This window comes from Cebus imitator, unplaced genomic scaffold (assembly GCF_001604975.1).
Source record: "Cebus imitator isolate Cc_AM_T3 unplaced genomic scaffold, Cebus_imitator-1.0 Scaffold24, whole genome shotgun sequence".
Lineage (NCBI taxonomy): Eukaryota > Metazoa > Chordata > Mammalia > Primates > Cebidae > Cebus > Cebus imitator.
In genome coordinates this window covers 1,817,424-1,842,751 of record NW_016107339.1, presented here as the reverse complement: position 1 = coordinate 1,842,751, position 25,328 = coordinate 1,817,424, and the positions used below count along the sequence as shown (strand labels likewise).

At 32.9% G+C, this 25,328-nt stretch overlaps 1 protein-coding gene across 10 annotated transcripts in view; it reads left to right on the top strand.

Annotated features, from left to right (window-relative positions):
* Nucleotides 1-25,328, top strand: part of TBC1D5 (TBC1 domain family member 5) — a 553,318-nt gene that overhangs the window by 328,959 nt on the left and 199,031 nt on the right. For all 10 annotated transcript variants that reach the window (XM_037736376.1, XM_017522211.2, XM_037736379.1 and 7 more), the window contains 5 exons: nt 7,661-7,763; nt 15,020-15,108; nt 16,672-16,722; nt 16,815-16,884; nt 19,069-19,241. In XM_037736376.1, the coding sequence (XP_037592304.1) occupies nt 7,661-7,763; nt 15,020-15,108; nt 16,672-16,722; nt 16,815-16,884; nt 19,069-19,241 (486 nt within the window). The remainder of the gene's footprint in view (nt 1-7,660; nt 7,764-15,019; nt 15,109-16,671; nt 16,723-16,814; nt 16,885-19,068; nt 19,242-25,328) is intronic.

The following is a 25,328-nucleotide window of genomic DNA, read 5'->3' as shown; positions in this document are numbered from 1 at the left end:
TTTTTCTATAATGTTTTTCTCGCTTTCATTTAAGCCCACACTGGCAGCCTCCTTGCAGGTTGTCTTTTGCTAATAGTCTTTTTTCCCACAGCCTTTAGTTTTTCACTGATGCTCTCCTGAAGGTGTTTCTGGCTTCTATCCAGTCCCATAGACACTTTTACCACATATTTTAGGTTTTTTTTTTAAAAACAGCACCCTAGTTTCCGGTATCAAAACCTCTATTATCTTTTGCTACGTAATTCATCAACCAAAATTAGTGGCATAGAACAAGAATCAATTAGTATTTCATGACTGCTGTGGATCAGGAGTTTGGGAGCAGTGTAGCTGGGAGATTGTGGCTTACAAGTATTTCATGAGATTGCAGTCAGGTGGTTACTGGAGCTGCAGACATTTGATTGCCTGACTATAGTTGGAGTATCCACTTTGGTTCCTCTCCATGTAGATATCTCCATGGTGCTGCTTAAGGGTCCTCTTTCAAAAGTTACTTTCTCCAGATCAAGCAATCCAAGAAAGAAAAAGAGCCATTAGAAACTATCTTGTTTTTATGCCATTACCTCAGAAGGGAAGGGTGAGAATTAAAGAATTTGCTGGCATAGTTTTAACACATCCCCATGGAGCTTCCAAGGTCTTCCCATGATCTTTTTCATTCTGTTCACTAGAATGGGAAATGTGTACAGAGGCCTGCTGATGGAGAAGTTAGGGGAGTGTATTGTGTAGTCACACATAATTTCCACTCTCATTCCATTGGCTGGCACTCAGTCACATGGCCAGAGCTAACTGAAAAGGAAGCTGGGAAATTAAATTCAGCTATATGCCGGCAAAATAGAGAAAACAGGTTTGGTTGAATAGGGAGAATGCAAATTATCAACCAACATAAGTAACACAGGAAGAAAAAGAATTGTGCATTTCAGTGTGTCTGTTTTTATTCCATATCAAATTGTTCCTTGTTGTGGTCTTGGCTTGATTGTTCAGTTTTTCTTTAGTAAAACAATAAACCACTGTAAGGTATTACAGTTATTTTGGTGGTTAATAGTATTCTAGGGAGTTTTCATCAGCTCATCTAAAAATTTTGGATGAGTGCTTGTTTTGATTTTCTGTTTTTGAAATATGGGCATAACAACAGTTATTGTTCCTTCAAGTCCTTCTGTGCTTCTTTGTCCTATTGCATGATTATAAACCCTCACCAAGGGCTTTACTTTTTCCCCTGGGGCATCTTATTGAATACTTGCATCTTCAGTATTTCATCTGGGCCCAATGCTTTGTCTGTTTTAATACTTCTAATTACCTAATTATATACTATAATGTGGTGACAAAACCCTTTATCATTTTACTCTTTTCTTAACCCTTTTCTTGCTTAGGAAAGATTCTTTTTGTCTCTTTGTTGCCTGAGAAACTCTGCATTACAGATAGCCCAGATGTTTGCCTGGCTTCCCTTTATTGTCTGTATTATGACAGACCATTGCCCTGTTGAATGTCTTTCCAACTATCAGGCACCTGGATTCCTGGTTATTGGGCCTCCAAAGATGGTGTTTAGTTCACCATCCTTCACTTTTCAGTTCATTCCCACACACTGCAGTCATATGAGACCATATCCAAAAGGCAAATAGGATACTCTTTGTCATAAACTACTTTTGTTACAGAATTAGTAGCCATTCTGTCATTTATACATCTTTATGTAATCAAATGCCTGCAGTAAGTATCCATGAGCCAAATGTAATAGAAATCCATAAGATTTTTTAAAATTATATGAATTGTACTTAAGGGTAACTAAAAATCGATGAAGAAAATGTGTTTATTATATATCTATATTTTAGATAATAAAGAAAAAATGATGGGATTATAGTTTTACCATTTTATGACTTCTAATGAATTAATAGATTTAGGCGATAATCATTAACAGTTGGTAGCACCACAGAAAGTGGGATAAGCTAATATTAGGTGCCTCCTCATGGAAGTACACAACACCAACTTACCACTACATTGAAACCACCCCAAGTTTAAATCAACATAATTTATTTTGTTGTTGAATCTACAACTTGGGCAGGGCTCAGTAGGTTGGCTCATCTCTGTTCCACATGGTGTTGGCTGGGGTAGCTTGAAGTCCAGGGTCTGGAATCATCTGAAGTTTTCCTCACTCACCTGTCTAGTTGTTGAAGCTGGCTCTCAGGTGAGACCTCCTGTGGAGCTGTGGTGGGAACACCCCAGAAGGCCTTTTCATATGGCTGCTTGGGTTCCTCACAGTATGGTGTCCAGAGAGAGCCAGACAGAAGCTGTGTTCCAGCATCACTTTTGACACGTTTATTTTGTGAGAAACTGGTCAGTAAGGCTAGCATGAACTCAAAGGGAAGAGAGTTAGACTCTTTCATCTTTCTGTGGGAGGAGTACCAAAGAATTTGCAAACATGTTCTCAAATTATATCACCTTTGAAGAATTTTGTCAAAAACTTGAACCTGAAACTGATAAAGTCTCTAGATCTTACTGCCAGTTTGTAGCAAATACAGGGGAAAGGAGAATCTGGTAAATAAAACAATGGAGTTGCAATGTGTAAAATTCTGATGTGGGAAGCTTCTACAGGATAAAAAATCTGTTTTTTATAAACAAATACTTTGCAAGATAAAAAAGAGGAAAAGGACAAGTCTGTAGATTAAAGGAATCTTAAGAGATATATCAACAGGTTGCAATGTACTGACAAATATTCCTTGACTCTTGAACAAAGTGTTAAGAATTTTTAGACAGTCACAGAAATTTGAACATTTACTGGATATTTGATGAAGTTAATAGATTATTATTTTTATTAGTAGTAGTGTTATAATGGCACTATGGGATTTTTGGGTGTATTTTGTTTTGTTTTGATTTTTTGAGGCAGGGTATCACTCTCTTGCCTAGGCTGAAGTGCAATGGCACAGTCAAGGCCCACTGCAGCCTCTACCTCCCAGGGTCAAGCAGTCCTTCCACCTCAGCCTCCCAAGTAGCTGGGACTACAGGTGTGTGCCATCATACCCAACTAATTTATTTTTAATTTTTTTGCAAAGACAGGATCTCACTCTGTTGCCCTGTCTGGTCTCAAACTCCGGGCTTAAGTGATCCTTCTGCCTTGGCCCCCCAAAGTGCTGGGATTATAGGTGTGAGCCCCTTCAACTGACCTATGGTTATGTTTTTAAAGAGTGCTTGTCTTTTAGAGATAAACATTGCAGTATTTATAGATATAATAATGTCTGTGATTAGCTTCAAAATAATGCGATATTGGGGAGGAATATTTGTAAAACAAGAGACGATTAGTGACAAAGCTAGCTGATGGGTAGATTGGGGTTCAATCTGTTATTGTCTTTTCTTTATAAATGTTTGAATTTTCCATAATGATTTTTAAAACTTATAATTAAACCTATATTTCCTACCAATTTTGGTTTATTTCAAGATAGAAAACAAAACTGACACACCAAATGTTTATGATGGCTCTTGTTGTTATCACAATAACAACATATCACAATTTTACTATGTAAAATTTGTTTAAATATAGTTTCTTCACACATCTGAGAGAGAAATTTCTATATTGTAAATACTGATCAATTGAGTTAAAACCGAAATATGACTTTTTACCCTAATGTAAAAATTTAAGACTGTTTTAGTCTAAATTCCATTATGGACTGTTAATCTTTGCTGTTCATCTCTATTTTTATAGTTTTATTCTCACCTATTTTACATCTCCATTTTTATTTTATGGTCAAATGTAGAAAGACTGTCTGATAATAAAAAAATTAGTTTCCAGTTCCTACTTGGTGTGACTATTTTTCCTCTCTGTTTTATTTTCCTACCAGTATTTTGGGTTGAATAAATTGTGAACTTCTACAGTTTTAATAATAAATTTCTCTCTTATTTTCATGAAACTATAGAGTCATTGTTGATTTTTCAAAATCTGAATGATTGTTGCCTCTAGTGTGGGTCAGTATTCTGTATTTTTAATTACTGTTTCAAAAACAGATTTGCCTTTCCAGTGATATTTGGGTTAGACTGATGTTTAAGTTACTTTACCTATCCTGAATCCACACCAGCTGGCATGGGGTAAATAAAGCCTAAATAAATAAAGCCTGTAAGTGTAATGGGTGGTAACTGTTTTGAAACCTACAACATATCATCAAAAACAGATTATTACTATTCCTAGAAATGCTACTCACTGTACTTTTCTCTCATTTTTTATACCTATAAATGTAACATCTTCTGGATTGAATCCTGGTACTGTGACAATCAAGTATTTTTTGTAGGAAATATGTTATTGTCTAATATTCATCAGCCTTCTGAGCTAGGTTCTTATGTGTAACTCTAAAGTCATGGAATTTTACCTAAATGCATTTCTCAGATTCATTTATAACTGATTAGGAAAGCAGTTGGAAAGTGCAGCTGTTCTCTTAACTACCCAGATACTTTGGCATAGGTATTATTTCTCTGTGCTTCAGTTTCCTTGCCTGTTAATCTCTGAGTTGGACTGGATAATCTCCAAAGACTCAGCATGAAACTCTGATTTTCAGTTCTTTTTCCAACTTTTGAAATAGTTTTGAAAACTTTACTACTTTTTCAGAGCTATTATATATCTTTCTACCTTACTTATTTGATGCAATGGATTCTTCACCATTTAGAGAGAGAGTGTCATGAAGCTTCACAAATTAGCACTTCAGCATTGTAGAGTCGAATCGTAGCTGGTGTGCTATTGCATAGATATGCTATGTCTTCATCATACACATTTTCAGTTGATTCGATATTTGCTAAAAGTGGGCAATTTAAATTACTACCTGCAATTGAATTCTTGTAGATTTTTAGTTTTTAATCTTGAAAGCAGTTAGTATGCATTTAAATGAAACCAGGAATTGGTATACAGTGTGTTAAAAGAAAAACTTCAGCTGAATTAAATTTAATGGAGTTTAACTGAGCAATGAATGATTTATGAATCAGGCAGCATTCTGAGTCAGAGTAGGCTCAGACTCCAGCACAGCCACATGGTGGAAGAAGATTTATAGACAGAAAAAGGAAAGTGACATTGAGAAAACAGAAGTGAGGTACAGAAACAGCTGGATTGGTTACAGGTTGGTGTTTGCCTTATTTGAACAAGGTTTGAATAGTTGGCTACATTTGATTGGCCAAAACTTGATGACTGGCACAAGTGTAGGCTATGGTCTGTTTACACCTCCACTTCTTATAGTTCACGATTTACAGAGAAACCTTTAGGCTGAACTTAAAATATGTAAGGAGGCAGGTTCAGGCTAAACTTGACTTAACAAGTATAATTTACATTTTTAGTTTTTAGGTATTCTTTATAGTCTATGGATACTCTTTGCAAAGTTAACATAGCAGTTTTTAGATTCTTTCATAATCCATTTTAGATTGTAACAGCTACACAGAATTTGGTTGTGCTAATGTGTGTAGAAAATTTACAAAAAATAGGTAAGGAAGAAGACTTGCAAAATTATTAAGTTAGGTGATCTAGATCCAGATCTTTGGGAATGAAGCCTAATCAAAGACAGAGTTAAATTTATGTTATATAATGAGAAGGAGAGAAAATTTTACCTCTCAAAAGCATTACTGTATTCTTAATGGCTAAGTTTCCCAAGAAATTTCTCTATACCAAGTTATTTTATTAACTACTTATCTGTCTTTTATCCTGATTACCTCAATTTGGGATATTTCACTTTTTAAGGGCTTTAGCAACTTTCTTTTGTTCTGAAAAGTCATTTTAAAAGTTTTTGTGTTTCTTTCCTACTTCAGTGCATTTGGCATCATTCTGCAGTTTCTTTGGCTTCTCTGACATATGATTACTCTTCAGGTTAATTTTTCTCTTCTTTAGAAGTTACTTGTGCCACCCCTATTTGAACTCTGATGCCTGGATAGGAACTGCCTGGGAGCTCATCACATTAAGCTTTATGCAAATATGTGAGGCAACCTTGCTCAGATCCTTAGGTTGTTTACTGCCCCCCACCCCCCGCAAAGAGGCTTTCTTGCTGCTACAGAAAAGGTTAAAAAAAAAAATCTGTCTGGGCAGTTACCTATCAAAGGGAATTGTAAGCAAAAGCCAAATGAATGCATGAAGGTAAAATGGACCTTAATCTATTTTAAAAATTAGGACCAGAAAAAAGATTGCTTCACAGATCTCTAGCATAGTTCACCCAAAAAGCTGTCTTGGAATAGAAAGTTATAACATTCCAAGGTACCAACAAAGTAGCAGAATGCAGCATAAAAATAGCTGAGGTCACCAGAAATGGGAGGCAGTAAACCATTATAATATGATATAAAACAGCCATTATTGCTCTTTAAAGGACTCATTAAGGCGTATTTTTCTGTTTCAGTAATGTCCTGTGCCTTCATGCTATAGGTCGTCTTCCTCTCTACTCTCTCACATTTTCCCTCATTTTTTAGTTCCAAAGCCACCTGATTGTAATCTCATCTCCTAAAGTACCATTACTCGAATACTATTGTAATAATGGCCTCTATCCCTGAATATCTACTACTTATCAGGCACTGTTCTTGGTGCTCTCACATGTTCTCATCTTGATCACAAGATCAGTATTATTATCTCTACTTAATAGATGAGGCAGTTAAGTAATCATTGGCTCAGGGTTGCATAACTGGAAATTCTGCAACATGAATTTGAACACAGGCTATTCTACTTGGAGTTAGGACTTCTAAATTTCACTTTATTATAATGCACTCTTATGTCCTTTGTACTCTTTCAGGTTTATTGCTCTGTAGAATTATTAAAATACTGTTTTCTTTATCACTTCCTTATTCAAAAATGTAGCTTTACTATGCTGTGTTTACGTAGTTGGAAATTCAGCATTCAAAGCTTTTTCCAGCCTTGCTCCACCTTTTCTTCTGTCCCACTGTCCTGCTCCCAGCTGGCAGTAATTCATGGAATTGTCTTTTCATTCTGATTAATGATTACCATGTTATGCTGCACTCTTGAAATACCCATTGCTTTCTGTGCTTCTGTTTTGATTACCTTTTCCACTGACGTTCCATGTTCCTCCTCTCCTGAAAATACTTGCTCAAACCCTCTGTCATTAACCCAGTTGACTACTACTAATACATGACATTCCCTCAGCCCTTATACTTTCTTTGTCTTTGCATTGCTGTGGGTTTTCTCTTTGGGTTCTTGCAGTTATGGTGTTTTATTGTGTTATAAAGAAATATTTTAAAGTCTATATTTTAATCAGATGAAAAGCTGATAGTGTGGTTATACATAATAACTGAAATGTCAATATTTTATATCAACGTAAAAGAATGACAGTCTTTCTTTTGGAAAAAAATTGGTACTTTTACAAAATCACATTCTTATCTTAAAAACCAATGGGCTGAAACGAAGCAACTCCCCATCCACAGATAGGTAGAATATAATTCACTTTGCTTAAAAACTATTCTCATATGTATGAAGTATATGAAGCATGTGAAGAAATTTGAAATGTGAATATGTTGAAGCATGTCATTTACCTCTGGGATGTAATTATTTCCCCTTTCCTCACCTCTTTTTCAGTCCCCATGAAAGGCATAAGTTACATGGCAAACACAAGCTTGTTCTAAAACCTGAAGCAGCCCTTGGCACGTCTTCGAGATGAGAATTTGAGGGTGATTCTTGAAACTGTGTTAGTCAGTTTCAATCTTGTGTTTCTTTTTCCAGGTTTCCTGAAATGCAGTTTTTCCAACAAGAAAATGTGAGAAAAATTCTTACAGATGTTCTTTTCTGTTATGCTAGAGAAAACGAGCAGTTGCTTTATAAACAGGTAATGAAAATATCTTACAGGTGGCATCCATTGACTCAGATTTTTCTATAAAGCTTGACAAATGATAGAGCAATAATGTAGCCTTTATTGTATCCAAAGTTGTATCATAATGCTAAAGCAATCAGAGAGCTGCTTGTCAGCTGCATGGTGAGAAAAGTAAGCTCATTGAAGCACATATGCTGCTTCCCCATTTTAAGACATTCCACCAAATTGTCTTCTATAAGGTGTTCAATCTTTGCTTTCAACTTTTGGGAGCTTGTTTATAAACAGCATCTTTGAAGGCAATCTAGTAATAAAGCTTCAGAGTGGTATGTATAAATATTATTTTTAAGGATAGCATTTATAAATATAGGACAAGTCATGTAAAAAATAATCAAGAGAACTTCAGAAAGTTTCATTTTTTTGAAATCCATTTTTACTTTCTTTGTGATCCTGTTATTTGACTCATCTCATTACTAAAGAAAGATGATTATTGGATTGTTTTATTTTATTGAAATATAAATTATTTAATACATACAGATGTATTTACATTTTTTGACTTTGTGGTGTTCTAATAAAAATATACACAATTGGATATTTTTATGTATTTCTCCAAATGCAAATTAAGTGAGAATTCAAGCTAATTTTTAAATTCTCTAGTAATCAAAAGCTATAATGTGTATCTAATTCAGTATCACTGAACTTAAATTTAAATAATAGAAAACACTTATGGTAAAAGCAATGTGTTTAATTTGAAATAAACTAGATTTAATGATAGTAAAACATATCAGACTACAAATATACTAAGTACATTTTTAATTATTGTGTATTTATAGAATACCCAAGGGAACTAATTTTATCTTATTTTTAATAGTAGTAATATTTTTCTGTATTACCTGCTGACAATAGCTTATTAGAATTGGAAATGAAAAATATATTGCATTTATAGGGCAACCAAAAACTATAAAATGTCTAGAAAAAAATTAATAAAGATACAAAGCTATATGAAGAAAACTATAGTCCAAGTACAGTGGCTTACACCTATAATCCCAGCACTTTGTAGGGGTGAGGCAAGCTGATTGCCTGAGCCCAGAAGTTTGAAACCAGCCTGGGCAACATGGTGAAATCCTGTCTCTACAAAAAAAAAAGAAAGCCCACCAAATTAGCTGGGCATGGTGGTATGCATGTCTAGTCCCATATACTTGGGAAACTGAGGTGGGAGGATCCCTTGAGCCCAGGAATTTGAGGCTACAGTGAGCTGTGATTGATTCACTGCACTCTCGCCTGGGTGAAAGAGTGAGATCTGTCTCAAAAAAAAAAAAAAAAAAGAGAGAGAAAAGAAGACTATAAATGTTATTAAAGGATATACAGCAAGAATTGAATAAATAGAAAAATGATAGCCATGTTTTTGGATGAGAAGACTTTAAGTAAAAATATTACTTCTTTGCAAATTAAATGTTTAAATGGGTTGTCATTCCAGTGATAACCTGAGTGAGATATGTGTTTTTTTAAAAAACTGGATATACTTATTTTAAATTTAGTGCCTAAAAATGTTCCAGTTATTTTAAAGGGCATAATATAATTTAGGGATTAAAAGCACTGGGTGTAAATTCCTTTGTTTGAATCTCAGCTTTCTCGTTTACTAACTTCACAATCTTAGACAGTTTACTTAATTTTTTTAATCTTTAGTTTTTTATCTGTAAGATGAGGACAATAATAGTAATTACTTTATAGAGTTAACATTTGGTGCCAAGCAAAGGTTCATGTTCGTAGCTGTGGTTATTTTTATTATCATTATACTAATTATTAAATATGTTGGAATTGCCACAGAATTTGAGGGAAAGGGAGAATGGCAACAGTAGATATTAAAACTTCAAAGGTTCTGTGATCAAACTAATGTGATAATATTATGTGACTTGACCATTGCTCAGTGAAACAGTCTAGAAACAGGTTCAATTATATATGGTATCTGAATATGGTAAAATGGGGGAAAGGATATTGACTTGCTATATTTGGCTTTCCATTTGGAAAAATGATTAAATTACATTTATTGGAGAATAAATTCCAGATGATGTAAAAATATAAATATAAAAACTAAAAGTATATAAAAATACTAGAAGAGTATTTAGGAGAAAATTTGTGTAATCTCAGACTAAGAAAGGCCCTTGCAAGAAAGGTAGGCTCATGTACAAGTCGGATAAAAAGTCAAAAGACTAAAAACAAACCCAAAAAGGAGACTGGGAAAAAAAAATATTAGTGTGGAATTCTTTTGGACACAAATAGCAGAAGACCTCATTCAAAATGGCTTAAACTATAAGCAGGTTGTTAACACACTTCACATGAAGTCTGGGATAAATGGTTCTGCCACATTAGTTCAGTAGCTTAAATCTTTATCAAAGGTTCCAGGATTTTGTTTTTCTGCTCTCTTTTCATTATATTGGCTTTTGTTGTGAACCTTATCTCTTTCTTATTTCCTCTTCTCTTTTAAATACTTGAAAATACCCCACAGTAAAAGACTTGATGATAGTGAATCAAATCAGGATAAAGTTATCCCAAATTACACATCTGTTTTCTTATTTTTCTTTAGAGAAAGAAAAAATAGATTAAGAAAGTCTTATAATAATGGAAACAAGTTCTGTGGACAAGGCACAAAAAACATAATAACTGCATTCCATCCACCATTTGTGATGGATGTGGCCCACTGCATTTGTATGGAAGACTGCACAGGAATATGGAAGATCAGATTCTTGATCTATTTGACAAAAACCTATCAATTACTGAATAAGAAAATATTATTAGCTTACTCCTGGGTGTCATTTTAAAAGACTTAATTACTCCCTGTTTAAAATCTTACAGATTTTTTACAGAGAAATAATACCTTGCTATAGAAGGACTGAATATTTAGCCAGATCAAATTTAAGAAAAAACCTTAAGTTTCATCACAAGCTGTTAAAGCTCTTATTTTGTACTAGGTGACACCCCGTTTAACATCGACCATATTGTTAATAGTTATGGGATTTTATTGAATTAATGAGACTGTTATCATGTAGTAGAATGTCTTGCTGAGTTAATTGAAATTGCAGAGATTATATAAATGGTATTAATGAACTTTGACTGCCTGATGCCTTAGCTTTAATAAAGACTGCTTGGTGGGCTAAATGAACACAGGCAGATAAAAGAACAGGTTCAATTTTGTGAACCTACAGGCTGTTGATGAAGAAAACTTTGTTACCTTTATTTTCAACTGGCATGAGTTTGGAGTGCAGTGACTACTAAAAATCTAGCAGAGATAAAAGCTTTTAAGCAGGCAGAAATGCTGACAATATAGGTGGAAGCAAAATATACATTTTGGGAACCAGATGCATACTGTTAATACCTAATTTTTTTTATTATGCTTTATCAAATTTATAGCATATTGAATTCATGATTATTTCTGGTATTTCTCTTTTCTTTTAAAGATGTATATGTAATTGCCATTTGTAAAGCAGGTTTTACTAATCTAGAATTGTTAGCAAAATCAAAAATCTCTTTTAGGTATTTGAAAAAAAAATCCCTAGTTTAGATGAAAGTCAAAATTGAACTTGTATAATAGTTTTAGTGGTATTCAGAAGACTCTTAATTTCCATCCTGCCAAGAACACCTTTATTTATTGATTTGAAATATGATTTAATGCTATTTTTTTAATATTGTTTTTACTCTGTGGATATATTAAGTGGTAGATATTTCCTTCATTTAGTCAACATGTAGTGAGTACCTTCTTTGTGCTGGGCCTGTGGTAGGATCTAGATGTGTGTATACATACACACATGCACACGCACACACACATACTCACACTCACCCTCACAGTTGTACAGTGTCCATTCTTACCTGTGGTACAGTACATCCTTAGGGCAAACAGTAGTTCACCATTACCTGCAGTTTCACTGTATGAGGTTTCAGTTTCCTGTGGCCAACCAGCATCCAAAAATAGTTGAATATAGTACAGTAATTTGAGAGAGAGACCACAATCACATAATATTGTTACACTGCATTGTTATAATCGTTCTATTCTTACTATTAATTGTTGTTAATCTTAGTTGTTAAAATTAATCTTATAAAGATTAACTTATAATCTTTAAATCATAATCTTAATACCTTTGTCATACACGTGTATGTAAAAAAACAGCCTAGTTTATGTAGTTTTCACTACTATTTACAGTTTTAGGCATCAACTGGGAAGTTTTAGAATATGTCTCCTGCACATAATGGGGGACTACTCTACAGTCATTTCTGTGCTCATTTTATTATTTTGTTCCTCTGTCTCTAGACTACAAGCTCCATCAAAATTAGGAACTTGCCCACTTCATTCACTTTTGTGTCACAGTAAATATAGGCATTTATAATTTTTGCAATAAGTGAATGATTAATGATGTTTGAACAAATGTAGAATCTAGACAGAGCAGTGTCAGAGAAACTAGAGGAAAGAGAACATTTACAGTTCTGAAGATGTCTTTAGACGAGAACTCTTTCTTATAAGCTATAACTTATTATAAAATATATTGTGGGTGAAAACACTCTTTCAAAAGGTCATCACCACTGACAGCAAAGAAAGAAAACCTCATGATAAACCTAATAAGAACTATACAGTTTTGCAAATTTTGGGATTAGAAAATCTGATGTTCTTAAAAATATTCTCCTCAAGTTGATTTTAATGCAATACCAGTAAAAATTTTAATGCTTTGTTTACCATTTTGTGTAACCTAAATGATAATGTAACAGCCTGGAGTAAAAAAAATATAACAGTCAAGATGAATTTGAGGGAAAAAAAGGAGCAGAAAATAGAAAATAGTAGAATATTTTCAAGGTCAAATCTTTATAATGGCACAATTATTGTTAATAATTTACAAACCAATGGATTACAATAGAAGCCTGGAAAAAACATCAGCTAAATGTTCATTTTTTAACTAAGGATAGCATTTCAGAACTCTGGGGGAAGACGGGTTATTCAACTCATTGAAGATGGAATGATTATTCATTAAATTGATATAATTCTTTTGGAGAAAAAATACTTATTTTCATGGCAAAAATTAAAATTATATCAGTTGAGCAAAGAATTAACTGAAGGAAAAAAGGAAATTGTGTTCTTACCTGATCTCAACATGGGGAAGGTCTTTATAGTCATGAAAGCAGAATAGAAAACATGAAGGATGATTTATGGTATTGGCTAAAGTTTATAATGTGGGTATGATATAAGATAAATCATAGAAATTAAAAGTAAGACTAATGATAACCATGGTAAAATGTTTGTAACAAAAATTACAAAGGGTTAATATCTTTAATTGGTATAGAACTACTAGACATCACCAAGGAAAGGAAACACTTTATCAGGAGAAAATGGACAACTTATTAAGTAAACAGTCAATGAAACTTTGGGGTTCAGTCTTGCTAGCATTTAAATGAATTGTAACAATTTAACTGTGTAACATGACAAAATTTTTTTAAAACACTATGAATAAAGGTGAAGATGTGTGAGAGAGTGATTTATGTATTCTTCACTGAGGGAAGTCTTTCTGGAGACAGCTTCATGGTATACATCATACCAGACTTTAACACATATTTTTATCCCTTTACCTTGAAATTCTACTTCTAAGAACTTTAATCCTGAAGAAATCATCCGAAATAGGCAAAAAAATAGGCGAAATAGGCACTGCAAGGATATCTATTGGAGTTTTAAATTTATTTCTTACGTTTTGTTTTTTGGCTAGCCTCCCTCTCTCCCTTTATCTTTTTTTTTTTTAATTTTTGTTTTTGCTTTTCCATACTTTTTTTATTAATACAATTCTTATTTATTATTTTAATGGTTAAAATTATGGCACTTTGTTTTTGGACTAACTTGAGACTATTCCAAGAGAATAAACCCCTCATGATTTTTAAAGCAGAGTTAGCAATGTTTAATGTCATTTTTTTTTAGGTGTCTAACATGTTATCTGAAAGATTTTTTTTCAAGGTTTGTTTAATAAGGAGATGGTTATCCATAAAGACTGAAACAAGATGTGGTAATTTGTCCTAAATCACAAGTAAATTGTCAATGAATCTTATATTGTTTTGTAAAAATATAACTAAATCATTTTAATTCAAGGCTAGCAATAACTTATATGTGAAATCTAAAAATGTTAACTTGTATATTATCTTTGTGATAACAATTGGCTTTCTAAGAATAGTACAACACTACTAGACTGTGCAGAGGACTTTGTAACTGTCCATTGTAGGAAGTGTTCTCTGATTCTACCAGCAAAAGATTTATCTCCTCTGCTTTCACATTTTTATTTCCTCTAAAAGTGGTATTTTGTCTTGTCTTCTTAAAAAAGAGCATCTGTAGTTACTAGGCAAAAGGGAAGTAGTAATTTGCTCACTTTATGAGACAGGAAAGATTATAATCTATTTTAACTTGCTGAAACATGTTTTTTGACACTTAAGGGGGAAAGAAATCTCATTAGCAAAGGTAGCCATAATGTGGAATACCGTATGTCACCACTTTAATGGATCAGTAGTGGACTTTTATAGTACCCTTTTCAGCACAGCTTAGTAACTAATAATATACCTTTTTGTGTATATACCTATTCTTGGTGAAACCCAACATAAGGAGGAAAATAATGTTGATGAAATCGTTAAATAAATTAAAATTAACCTTATAGTTGAAGTAGACAGGAAAAACTTATGGTAGTTTTCTGATTAAACATGTTAAATCTTATTTTAACAAGTTTATTTTCTGTCATACCTTCTTAAGGTTGTTTCTTTTATTATCCAACATTTCTAGCTAGCTGACATCAGCGCTTCCTAAATCTACAGACATCCTAATTTTGAGCCATTATATAATGAAAACATTGGATGTAATTTCCTTAGGTCTACAGTTCTTAGTTGCCCTTCTTACTGAAGATCTTAACACTGTAGCTCATGATTATAATTTGCATAAAGGAAATTCATATTTATGAGTGCAGATCTTGAAGCAACTGACAGGTGCAAGGTTGTCTACCATGCCAATTTATTGTTTGTCATGTCATTTAAAAGGGAACTGCTCTCCATGTTTTAAAGAAGAATACCTGCTGTGGTTGAATTAGAATCAAATTCTAAAAGTAGATAAAAATCCCATCTTGTAGCTTTCCATTTTTATGTCTTTCTGTATAATGTGGAAATTTTGGTAGTGGGGATTGGTTTGAAGAAGTATTTAACTGAGGTTATACTGTCCAGTAATGGACTCTGAATATCCTCTCTTTATTTTTCTGTCTCTTTTATTTCAGGGCATGCATGAGCTGTTAGCACCTATAGTCTTTGTCCTTCATTGTGACCACCAAGCTTTTCTACATGCCAGTGAGTCTGCACAGCCCAGGCAAGTTTGTTTTTTTGTTTTGTTTTGTTTTTTTAATATAAGCTCCATCTGTTTTTTAGCCCCCACTGTAACCTTTGTTTTTAAAACCTGAAAATCTTTTCAGTGGAAGATACTTAGAAGTTGTATAGGTTGTAAACATTTGATTGTGTTTCATGTGGTTAATTGTTAATTCTACATAATAGTTGTAAGGCCAGTTTAGCTATGGGGCAAATTTGGAATCATAAATGTCTTTGAAAATTTTGATTCTTTATCAAAAGAAGACATAAAACGAATGGATCAAGAATTGAAAATTTTTGTATTAATCACAAAAGCGTTAATGATTGATAATATTCATATATATCATCCTCTAATGATCCATTTTTCACTCCAGGCTGAGTAAGACTTTATGAGATTATTTCTCCTCACCAGGTATGACTCAGCTTAATACACAAGTAAGGGAGAGCAGAGCCACACAAAAAACCTCAGTATGTAAATAAACAAGATTGCTTCTCACATTTTTAAGATATATTCATTTATTCTTTCCTGCAACTAACTTTTGTAATTGGATTTAACTTGGGCTAATTGTTAGAATTCACTTTTCTACCTTAAGAAACCCCAACTTACGGGCCTTCAGAAAATAATTTTGGAAATGTAGGACTCTAGGAATGTAAGGCTGTGTCCAAGAGTGTTCATCAGGCCAGCCCATCTGTATGCAGTAAACAGAAAACTTGAAGTTAACATTTCACATATCTGACTATAAGATCTTTATTAATCAAATATAGCCATCCATTTTACTGAGCATATGTTCAGGCCTTTGTTAAATTAACTTTTGTCTACTAGTTTATAGGTTAGTATTTTCAAGTTTCTTTGAAGCTTTGTTAATTTTACTGAGTTTTTTGATCTTGACAAGAGTATAACCAAATGTTAATTGCTTTCACTTCAGTTATTCTAAAATATAAACATGAAGTTAGTATTAAGATCCTGTTTTAATGCCAGTTTTTTTAAAAACGTGAATGTATGCTTCAGATTGGAGCTTTTTAAAAAATGCGCATGTAGAATATAATTTACAAGAAAGTATAGGTGATTGAAAATAGCTTTTAAATGAGTTGGACATGCTTCTTCAACTGATTCAGTCTGTAAAAAGTAAAATAAATGCTTAAGAGGTGTTCTCACTGATAAATTGATGTTAAAATGAAAATAAAAGTTAAAGAAAATAAATCAATGTTTTGATATTGCATATTTGACCAGTAACTGTATTTTTGTTGTTTTGGACAGGTGATAGATTGTGGATTGATTGATTATTCTAGATGAATCATAGTCAAGGAATATATTGTCACATTGTATATTTGTTATTTGGAATAATTAGATAGTTCATTGTGGCATAGACAAGGCAGCTAATTTGTTTTTGATCTTTATAGAAAGAAAGCATATAATTTGTTAATGGCATTGCTCTTATAAAAAGGCGAATTTTTTTTTTCATTTGCACATGATATGAAAGTTATCGGTGTAGAATAAGGGAAACTCTACATCTACTTTAATTATTTAAAAATTACACATTTTGATTGCTTGTATTGCTTTTTTAAGTGAGGAAATGAAAACTCTCTTGAACCCTGAGTATCTGGAACATGATGCCTAGTAAGTACAAAAACATTGTTTGTTTTATTTTTTTATACCATTGTTATTTTAATGAAAGTTTAACATAACATGTTACTTTGTTTTATTTTTAGTGCAATGTTCTCACAACTTATGGAAACTGCTGAACCTTGGTTTTCAACTTTTGAGCATGATGGTCAAAAGGTAAATCATACAGTACCGATCTTTTTAGTATATTCAATGGAGCAAATGCTTTCAGTAAATAACAAGATGTAACCAAAGTATAGTACATAGCCATTATTATTGCTATAACCAAATGAAATTACCTATGGAATAAGATTGAGCCTGGGGATCTAAGTATATTTCTAATCATACTGGCAGATACACAAAGGCAATATAAAATTTTCATATAAATGCATTATGTGTGTATATATTAAGCAGCATCAGTGCTTAGTTATAAAATTATTATAATCTTTCTCTTGCTACCCTAGTGAGTTGGTATACACATTGTTATGGAAATGCATAGGTGAAACCTGTATCAAATAGGTTGTTTTGCTTTTACCAGTGTGTTGCTATTGAATTCATGAATTTAACATCAATATCCTTTACTCTTAATTTCTCTTATTCTTAACTATATTTTTAATTTTTATATAATTCACAAAGCATAACATGGACCTATTAAACTTTTACAGGGTGAGGCAAACGTCCTTGCTCTCTAATTCCAAAACATTTTTTGGTCACCCAAAAAGGAAACTCCATGTCCATTACCAGTCGGTCTCCATTTCCCTATTCCTGCAGGCCCTGACATCACTAATATACTTTCTGGCTCTATGGACTTACTGATTCTGATATTTCATAATAAGTGGAATCATAACATACTGCCTTTTATGACTGACTCCTTTCACTTAGCATAATATTTTCAGTGTTCATGTTGTGGCATTTACCAGTATTTAATTTCTTTTTATGCCTGAATAATATTGCATTATATTAGATATACCACATTTTGTTTGTCCATACATCAGTCGATGGACATTTGGGCTATTTTCACTTTTGGCTATTGTGAATAACTTTGAACATTTATATACAAGATTTGTATGAACATGTTTTCATTTCTCTTATTGCATACCTGGGAGTGGAATTGCTGAGTTAACTATATTTTTAAACTAACCTACATGCTATCTTAGTGATCATTATGGTTGTCTCATTATATTACATAGTATTGGAAAAATCACAAATACTTCTGGCTATGGACACTGTTAAAGATATTTGGCATATTGTTTCTAGTATGTTTCATTTCTTTTGTATTGGTATAATTGATTGCATTCTGGTTAGAAATCGTTATTACTCAGTCACTTGATTCCAATTCTTAAAAAATGAAATAAGCAGTTGATATTTTTCATGCCTTTGGCCAGCTCAGAGGTTGGCATCCTACTGCCTGTAGGCCAAATTTGGCCTACCGTCTGTTTTTGTACATCTTAAGAGTTAAGAATGGTTTTTACATTTTTAAATGGTTAGAAAACTATCAAAAGATGAATAGTATTTTGTAACGTGAAAAAAATATGAAATTTAAGTTTCCATGCCCTTAAATAAAATGTTTAGGAACCCAGCCATTTCTATGTGTTTTCTTGTCTGTGGCTGCATGGTCATTACAGTGGCAGAATTGCAGCACAGACTGTATGACTTGTAAAGCGTAAAATATTTACTCTCTGGCTCTTTACAGGGTAAGTTTGTTGACCCCTATACTAGGTAATAAAGTGTTTCTTCATATACCAACATATTATATTCTAAAAGGGTTGCTGAAGGTAAAAGCTACTGTATGCATATTTGGCAAACTATATTCTTGGAATGATAACCTTTTGTTCTTGGCAAGTGATGTGGTGAAGTCATAGACTTACATGAATGTCAAAATTTTGAGCAGAGTATTTGAACACATATAAACACTGATCATTTCTTATAGTGGTCATTTTGTATTTTTGTATTTTATAACTGAGTCACAGTATATGAGAAACTCAGTGACTAAACTGTGAGGGTTATCAGTTCTTAGTTTTACCTAATTGTATTGATATTACTGAGTCAGCTTTATAAAAGTGGCTAAGACAACACAAAGAAAGACATTGATTTTATCAAGGAATGTAATAGATGTGACTTTTGATCTTTCATGTTAATTACTTGCATATACGAATGAATAAATATGTTCCTAAAAAGCATTTCTAGTGAATCCCTTTATCATCATCCTGTTTTAATTCTTTCATGGTGCTATCACCTTTTTTTAAGAATGAATGGTAGGCAGAAAATAAGGCTCCTTGTTTAAACTGTCACGGATAAAGAATGACATTCATATATTTATTTCATATTTAAATAATACATGTTCAATTTTTCTGTTTTTAGGGGAGAGAAACACTGATGACTCCTATTCCCTTTGCTAGACCACAAGATTTAGGGCCAACAATTGCTATTGTTACTAAAGTCAACCAGATCCAGGATCATCTATTGAAGAAGCATGATATTGAGCTTTACATGCACTTAAACAGACTAGAAATTGCACCACAGATATATGGATTGTAAGTATTAAAATTTTGTTTGTTTTTTGGTGGGGTTTTTGTTTTTTTTTTTTTTTTGTGACAAAGTCTCAATCTTTCACCTATGCCAGAGTGCAGTGGTATGATCTTGGCTCACTGCAACCTCTGCCCCTTGGCCTCAAGTGAATCTCCCACCTCTGTCTACCAAGTAGCTGATACCACAGACACATGCCACCGCGCCCTGCTAAGTTTTATATTTTTGGTAGATGGGGTTTCACCATGTTGGCCGAGCTCCCTCTGAACTCCTGAGCTTGCCTCTGCCTCCCAAAGGGCTGGGATTACAGGTATGAGCCATTGCGCCTAGCCTAAAGTTTAAATTGCAATTACATCTAATTATATAGTAGTTTCTAGTGATATGTTAGTTTCTATGTGTCTCGGATCCTTAAAAGTGAAAATAGCAACTGTTCCAGCTCCATTTTATTTCACATCTCTTTTGTGTTTCTGTTTGCATGCTCAATGTTTATTACTTTCACCTGTGTATGGTATCTCATCTAATACTCCCTGTAATACCAACCCTGTAAATTGGATATTATTCCTCTATTAGAGATGAAGAAGCTGAGGCTCAGATTTAGTTTACATGTATTGCCCAGTGAAATCATAACTCAAAACCATAATTATTTAGGATTGGCTACATAATTTGCAGAGCCAAGTCCAAAAGAAAGATGTAGGGCCCTTTTGAAAAAATTAGTAAGAATTTCAAGCTGGTAACAGCAAATCATTAAACAGCTTTCTCAGATTACATTCCAAGAAGTTGCATGAGTCATACATGCATAGAGCTAGCCCCAAATCCTAACAATACTATTAAGATGTTCGTGTTCTTTTTATTATATCATCGTTTGCTCTACCCTGAGAGGTAGATTCCTGTAAGTAAGATAGATACCTCTCTCAGAGACCATTATGTATTTTCTTCAGCTATATAACTTCTGTAACATGTCATAGCAGAACAGGGAGATGGTCACTCCTTAGGGATGTGTGCATGTGTTCGTGTGTGTTTTCAGTGGCTTATAAAGTGGGTGTGCAAATTAGAAAAATACGATTTTAGTAAATATGAATTATCTATGTAGAGCTATAGACAAAAGCGTTCTTTATATTTAAATAATAGAACATTTATATCTAGTGCTAGGCAGTTTCTTGGTAGATATTTTATGTAAAGCTTAACTCTCCATTAGGCAGAACATGCAAAATTGAGACAGTTTTTTATTGAAGTGTACATAGTAGATGCTCAGTAAATGTGAATTTATTATTTGAATTGCAAAGCATCTCAAAAAAATCACCTAAAGCAGAGGCTGTTTATTTAACCCAGAAAAGAGAATAAATGAGTATGTTATTTATGTTCTCATTTTACACATTGTCTTTCACAAATAATAACTTTGAGCTGTTTCTCTTCTCAGAAAGCCCTGAACTGTAACTGAAGAACTCTGCTTTTCTGTTTTAATGCTGCCTGTTTTCCTTTCTGTTATCTTGACTTCATCATTGAGAGCAGCTTCATTATTCCCAGTGGAAATGAGAAAATTGCATGAGACATGTGGTATTGGGAGCAATGCAGGTTATTAATGAATTGCTATGCACACTTTAATATGTTTGTGATTAGACATAAAAATTTATTTTGAAATAGCTAGTAATAAGGTCCGGAGTTAAATTTTATATTCCTCTCCACTGTACAGTCAAAGAATTGATATACTCAAATACAAAAGCACATTTTACACCCTCAGAAATTTCTTGCTAAGGTCCAGAAATTGGTTTTAAATATTAGGGAAAGAAATTGATGTTGAACATCTTTATCATTTCTTTGAAATGCTTTATAATTTTTTTGCCTTTTTGCCAAAACTGTTGCTTTATGTTGCAGTGGTGATGGTATAGGCTTGGGTGCAATCGTTTATAACCAGGGTGTTTCTGTTTTATTTTCAGGCGTTAGTTTCCTTCAGTTAGTTTCAGGGGTTAGTTTTACCTTTATCATAATAATTTATAGAATTGCTTTGACATCTTGATCAGTACCTTCCCATTAAAATTACATGATCCATGGCATAATTGCTCTTAATCTTTCCAACCTTATCAGCAATACCGAAAATACCAGGACTTAATAATAATCATAGTTGCCTCATTTAGCTCAATTTTTTTTTTTTTTTGGGACAGAGTTTCGCTCTTGTTACCCTGGCTGGAGTGCAATGGCGTGATCTCGGCTCACCGCAACCTCCGCCTCCTGGGTTCAGGCAATTCTCCTGCCTCAGCCTCCTGAGTAGCTGGGATTACAGGCACGCGCCACCATGCCCAGCTGTTTTTTCGTATTTTTAGTAGAGACGGGGTTTCACCATGTTGACCAGGATGGTCTTGGATCTCTTGACCTCGTGATCCACCCGCCTCGGCCTCCCAAAGTGCTGGGATTACAGGCGTGAGCCACTGTGCCCGGCCTAGCTCATTATTTTTAATAGAATCGCATTAATATTATTTTTTTAAATATGTATTTTTTAATCTTTGAAGGATAGATCACTCATGGTCTTAGTTGGCCCGTATTACATTTTATAGTGCAAGGATTGTATTTACCTATTTCACATATTAATTTGGTTTTACTACTTTTTTTGGAGCACATGAAAGGCCAAAGTGTTTTAATTTTCTTATATCCCTAAGCTGTACTGCCATCTGTACTAACTATCTGTATATTTTCTGTTAATGACTGTTAGAAACCTTAGGTCAAAAAATACTATAAGCCAAGCATGGTAGCACATGCCTGTAATCCCACCCTACTCAGGAGTCTGAGGCAGGAGGATTGCTTGAGCCCAGGAGTTCAAGTCCAGCCTGGGCAACATAGCAAGACCCCCATCTCCAGTAATAACAATAACAATAATGATAATAATAATACTGCCATTAGAAGCATAGCCCCTGGAGTAAAACAGCCTTTGTTTTTTCATCTGGGAAATGGAAATTAAAAATAATGGTACCTGCTTCATAGGGTGCCTGTGAGAATGAAATCATAATATACAAAAAGCGTAGTGCTCAGTGTATAGTATACATTTAATATATGTTTTGACATGTTTTTATTATCAGTATTTGTCATTACCATTACTTAATTAGAATATCATGGCTATGTGAATAAGATGTCCTGTGTAAATCATTGGCCCTTCCAACTCTGACTTTCTTTTTTCTTTTCCCTAAAGTCTATGTACTTCTCTTACCTGGAAACTTAAAATAACTGTCTTTTGGACCAGTGCTTTCTAAAGTGATGCTATAGAAGTTGGGAGTACATTTTTATAAATGATCATATAGTTTGGCACAGTAATCTTATGTTCTAGAATTTAATAAATACTGTAGTTTTGTATTTCATAGAAATGAATTAAAATATCTTGTTCTGATTCACACAAATACATTAATCCAATTAATTGCTGTGCTGTTTATGTCTATTGTAAGAAAGTTGTTAATTGAGTTTTACATTCAAAATTAATACTTGAAAATATAGTCAGTGGTTTGAGTAAATATCACCAAGGGGCAGATGTAAAACAATCCATTTTTAGTTTATGAAACTGCTTTCTCAGATTACATAATAATTCATAGTTGTGTCATCTAAAGTGTGCTTCTACATGCCAGATATTTTATAGAATTTTGGTTTTCAAACAAAACAAATACTTTCTTGTAAAATAATTTAAGAAAATTATAATTTACAGTAAAAGTGAAAAATGTTTAAATTAAAAAATAGAAAATAAAAATAAAAGTAAACTATTAGAAATTATAGCAAAACTGTTAATAATGAATGAGTCAATGGCAAATGTTATCAGTACCAACAGCTCATATGGAAAGAGGAGTAAATCATAAATATATACTTATATGGGGGAAAAGTGTTAGTAAGATTAAATTAATCCCCATGTAGAGTCTAGATTCCTGATTCTAGTCAAAATTTTTAACAGTTGCATGGGGCATCAAATTACTTAAATCTAGTCTGTATTATGGTCATAATTGTCATTAAGAAAAATTTTGCAATTATTTTTAAAACCAGTTCTTCCAAGAGAATATATGTTAATATCTCCTAAGGTGGGAGATGTGCCATAAGTATCCACGTTTGCTACATTTTGCTACATTTTGCTAATACATGTACTTAACAAAATTAGAGTTAATGAATCAAGTATGAAAATACTAATTGCACTAAAATTGGGTAATCTTATTTTATATTGGATTATCTTAATATTACATAAATTGATGACATTTATCTTGACATATAAGTCCATATGAAATCTTGAATAGTATGTAATAGTTGCTTTATTTAATGTTATTTATATATTTAGCTGTATTATCTTCTGGATACTTAAACATTTTTTTGTTTGCAAATGTTAATTTACTGCCTGTATTTTAGGTTAAGTAAAATTAATCTGCAATTAAATGTTCAACATAAATGATTTTATAAAATAATATATCCTAAAGGTAACTTATACTGTGTTTTTCATTAATTTTATGAAAATTCCTTCTGTTGCACATAGAATGAAGTTTCTCTTACTATAATTCAAATAAACAATTAACATCTTTTTTTTTTTTTTTTTTTGAGCTGGAGTTTTGCTCTCTTGCCCAGGCTGGTGTGCGGTGGCACAATCTTGACTCACTGCAGCTTCTGCCTCCTGGGTTCAAGCAGTCCTCCTGCCTCAGCCATCTGAGTAGCTAAGATAATAGGTGCCTACCACCACACCTGACTAATTTTTGTATTTTCAGTAGAGATGGGTTTTCACTACGTTGGACAGGCTGGTTGTTCAAACTCCTGACCTCCAGTGATTTGCCCACCTGGGCTTCCCAAAGTGCTGAGATTACAGGTGTGAGCCACCGTGCCCAGCCTAATAAACATCTTGAGTTGTCTTTTGTTTGCCAATTATTGATTGGTATTGGACTTTAAAAAATCAGGTTCTATAAACCTGTTAATACATACTGACCAATTTCCAAAGTAAAATATTAACTGCATCATTTCCAGCTTTCCAAGGCAGTTTTTTAAAGTCATTTTTGTGCTATTTGTTAGTATGAGCGTAAGATTGTTTTGTGATTTTATCACTTGGGAATTATGTTTGTGCAAAAGCATCTAAAATATTTGTGTTATGATTCTATCACTGATCACACATCATGTTGTGAATTCAAAAGACTAAATTAGAGCAGATTTATATAGAGATTCAATACTACAATATTCTTTTTTTATAAAGAGACTAAAATTTAAGTTTAACAGTTTGGGTAAGTTAGAATAACTTTTATTATCACCTTTAAATATATTGAATCTGTAAATTTTTTGCTACATTTCATACTTTGATATAAATAGAGTACATAATAGGCATCTGTGGGATGTGCAATTAATGTCACTTTTGAGAAAAGACCCTCATAACACGCTTGGGCTTTCGCACTGTTAAATTATGAGCTCTTTACAACACTCATGGGATAAATTCCATATCCCCCAAATGCTTATTATATATCTTCCATGTCTATTTTCTATTATCTGGATTAGCAGTTGTTTTGCTGTGCAGTTTATTGTAATTTAATTGGGGAGATTCTTGGTTATTGATTAGTAATCTGCCAAATTTTTGATATAATTTTAAAATATGTCGTAGTATATTGGTTTTAACACATCACAGTGTAATTATGTTGAACGTCAAGTTTTTTAAAAATCTATATATGAAGTATAAACATATTGATAAAGTAACTCTCAGTCATCAGAAGTCAGTGTAATTATTCACCTTAAAAATTATCTCTCAACAGTTTAAGAACTTCCTAAACAATAGTTAATGATTGAGATATTACTTTATTTTCATTGAGCTTTATATCGTACATTAAACGTAATACATGAAATCTGAAGGATTAGAAAGTGATGATCCAATGATAGCTTGCTTTCATATACTGCTGAGTATTTTCCCATAATTATTTTTTTTCAGAAAGTTGGGGTTTTTCTCCTTCTACATGAAGAATTTTCACTGATTAAGAATTATGGGGAAGAATAATTAAATATTTGAAATAATGGCTCATTATTATATTTATTATTTCATAAGGGCTAGGCATTGTTCTAAAGGCTTTATCTTTTTTTTAATTTTTTAATTTTTTAATTTTTTTTTTTTTTTT